Genomic DNA, 2,950 nt, shown 5'->3' on the forward strand with positions numbered 1-2,950 from the left:
TCGTCTCAAGTCTCGCTGGAAGTTTCTTTTTCTTTCTCTTTTTCTTTTCTGTCTTTCCTTTTTATTTCTTTTCATGCACGGACCTCACTTCGCACAAAGACCTCCAGGGGAAAATGACGAGGAAAAAGCGCCTTTCAGCTGGTTCTCACGGGTCACGGTTGCTTTGTTGGCGACAACCAATTTGGAAAATTATGTTTATCGCTAAGATCTGCATTCATGCGTACCGTACCCATATTTCCATCTCTCTCGTGCGATATAATTGAATTCGTGAGCGAAGCGGATAAACATCCAGCTGAGAATCTGAATTCTGGTGGTGTGGTTCGAGGGGGGAATCTCCCATGTGCCTCCAATAACCTGGGTTGCATCCCGACGGATCCGTCGCGATAACGAGGACGCGTGCTTTTGTTACTGTGTGTGCGCGCTTATGCTTACCCTAAGTGTGGCTTTCGCGTGTTGAAGATGACGGCTTCTATGAATGATGATAAAGATAGTCGATGGCGAGTGCCCTCTCTTCTCCTTCTTCCTCCTGCTCATCCCCTTCATCGCCATCACCACTTAGTCTACTTGCCACCGCCATGTATGATGGTCGTACCCTGAAGTACTCGCGGCCCGGTACTGTACCGCCCATGCAATCTGACTGAGGTCTTGGTGTTGTGTGGGTTGTGGGCACCAATGCGGAAGATCCTAGGAAAGGCCAAGGATGCTCCTGAAACAGAACAATGGTTGCTCCCGGATCGAGGTGTCGAATGGGGCTAGGTGAACCATTTGGGAGTTTTCTCAGCTGCGCCTGCGTCCAAGTAACCCTTCTACGGTATGCCTACTTCACCCTTGCTGCCCTACGATAGCACGGCGGTGAGCGGCGGAAAATCGTGTCCCAGGGAGCATCTGTGATACAAAGAATGTCCCCAGTCACCACGCGTTCCCACTTTGGGTTTGGATCATGGGAAGACTTTCGTGGCTGTGGCGCAAAGTCGTTATCCAATACCGGGATAACCCACAACTTTCCATTGCGGGGCGAAGGGAAACATATCCGCTTGAGCCTCATGGGAGAGGGAGAGGGAGAGAGAAAGAGAGAGCGTGCACTTCCCTTGGGTTGCTGAGACGAGCTGAATGGGGGCATCCATTTCATAGTTCCACAGGCGTGGGCTTGGATGCCATGCATACGTATGCAAGCCACCGAACAAAATCCTTGAGGTTTGAATATCAAGCGATGCGTTTCTCCTCCATCTCTCCTCCTTCTCGCATGCAATACTACATATTCAATACAGCCCGCTAGTCCACAATCCAGATCGCCATCTGGAGACACACCTTGGGCTTGCCTTCCTCATACACGTTTGGCTTCCCCTCTCGTGCAACAAAAACGAAGTTGGAGGTAACTCCTCCAATAGCAATCATACCGGGTATTCCAAAGAGTTGGAGTTGGCAAATCCGAGAGGATTGGATTCCCTGAGATTCGAATATAGCAAATTGGGGTATGTTTAGAGTTTCTTGGTCCATTCTGCGTCCCACACAAGAACCTTTGCCACCACCTATTTTTCACACTGTTACCATCATACACACCGTTGATTAAATGCCGATTACAACCATATCCTAATGTCTTTGTTAAAAGGTAGTCGCTCTTTCCACCAACTCCAAAAATGCAAACCATAACCTCCAGTTTGGCTCTCCTATCGCTATCTCTGCCGATTGCCTTGTCAACCATTCCTTCTTCACATAGAAGGATAATCCCGTTCTATATTTCGGAGGGCTCTGGAGATATGCCCTGCTACAGCTTTAGCCCCGAACAACTTGAAAGATTCATGGCTGCTACCGGTTTCGGGTCGTTGGCCCTGCTTCTCACCGTCGTGTTGGGGCCCTTGGTCGTCCGCAATCTTTTACGCCAGAGACAACGCCTTTCAGCACCAAGAGAACCCAGCTCAATTGTGGTTATACCCCTGTTACAGGAGAAGAAATCGTTGGCATTTGGAGAGAATCCGGACTATCACAATATCGGGTTTCGTTACCGGCCCCCTGGCAAGATGCCCCCGCAAAGTCAGTGCGCTAGCTCACAGCTTTCAGCTGCCGACGAACTGCCGCCCTGTGCATGTTGCCCTGCAGAGACGAACCCTAGTACAGAAACCGTGGGGTCCAGAAATTCCCGGGCGCCTCGGAGATCGCCCTTCAAACCGATCTTACCGGGTATGAAAACGATGATTGAGGAAGGGGTAGATCCTGTGACTGGACATCGATGGAGGCGGAAGGTTGTAGTTTACACCGGGGGGTTTGGAGATTCATTGGGCGGGGCAAGTGCCACAACAGATAAGCAGGAGGAGAAGAAGAAAGCACCAGCAGTGGGGGTTTAGGGGGTATTTGTTTAGATTGATTTCCTAGGTTCTCAATTGTGAACTATAAAATTGGAGGAGGCAGGGATACTGTGTTGCCCAACGAATTTTCATTTTCTATCTGGAGATGGACTTTTGTTTAAAGTATCTTTTTCTTTTCTTTCTAGTGCAGTATATACGAGTACCCAGAAACAATGTACAGTGCCAATAATATAATATTTTTCTCATTTAAGCCGCAGGTGGATACGATTATGAGGACATGGGACGGGTCACTCGATAACAATGACTGGGAAGTTTTTTTGTTTGTGGTACTGTACTGTACTGCACAGCACAGTAGTAGTAGTAATAAGTAGTAATACTGGTACGGGATTAGATGGGAAGAAAGAAAGAAAGTAGGTCGTGAAAGGTTTTTTTTGTACAGTACTGTCACTTACCTCATTGGCACAAGCGCAGAATTATACGGCACACTCATTCCCAAAGTTACGATATCGTAGTAATAATAATAATGGAGTAAATCGGCGTGCCGCCACGGCCACGGCCGGACATAAGGCTAAGCACAAGTAAATGTATTGTACCCAGTACCTCAGCTACATATTTCCCCTCCCAGGCGTTATCGCGTATCAGAGTAC

At 48.4% G+C, this 2,950-nt stretch overlaps 1 protein-coding gene; it reads left to right on the plus strand.

Annotated features, from left to right (window-relative positions):
* Window positions 1-534: 534 nt before the first annotated feature.
* Window positions 535-2,553, plus strand: GSTUM_00005295001 (uncharacterized protein). XM_002837391.2 has 2 exons: window positions 535-1,472; window positions 1,610-2,553. Exon 2 carries the CDS (start codon window positions 1,638-1,640, stop codon window positions 2,340-2,342), a length of 705 nt encoding a protein of 234 aa, XP_002837437.1. The 5' UTR covers window positions 535-1,472; window positions 1,610-1,637; the 3' UTR covers window positions 2,343-2,553.
* The last annotated feature ends 397 nt before the right edge of the window (window positions 2,554-2,950 follow it).

This window comes from Tuber melanosporum (genome assembly GCF_000151645.1).
Source record: "Tuber melanosporum whole genome shotgun sequence assembly, scaffold_19, strain Mel28".
Classification (NCBI taxonomy): Eukaryota; Fungi; Ascomycota; class Pezizomycetes; order Pezizales; family Tuberaceae; genus Tuber; species Tuber melanosporum.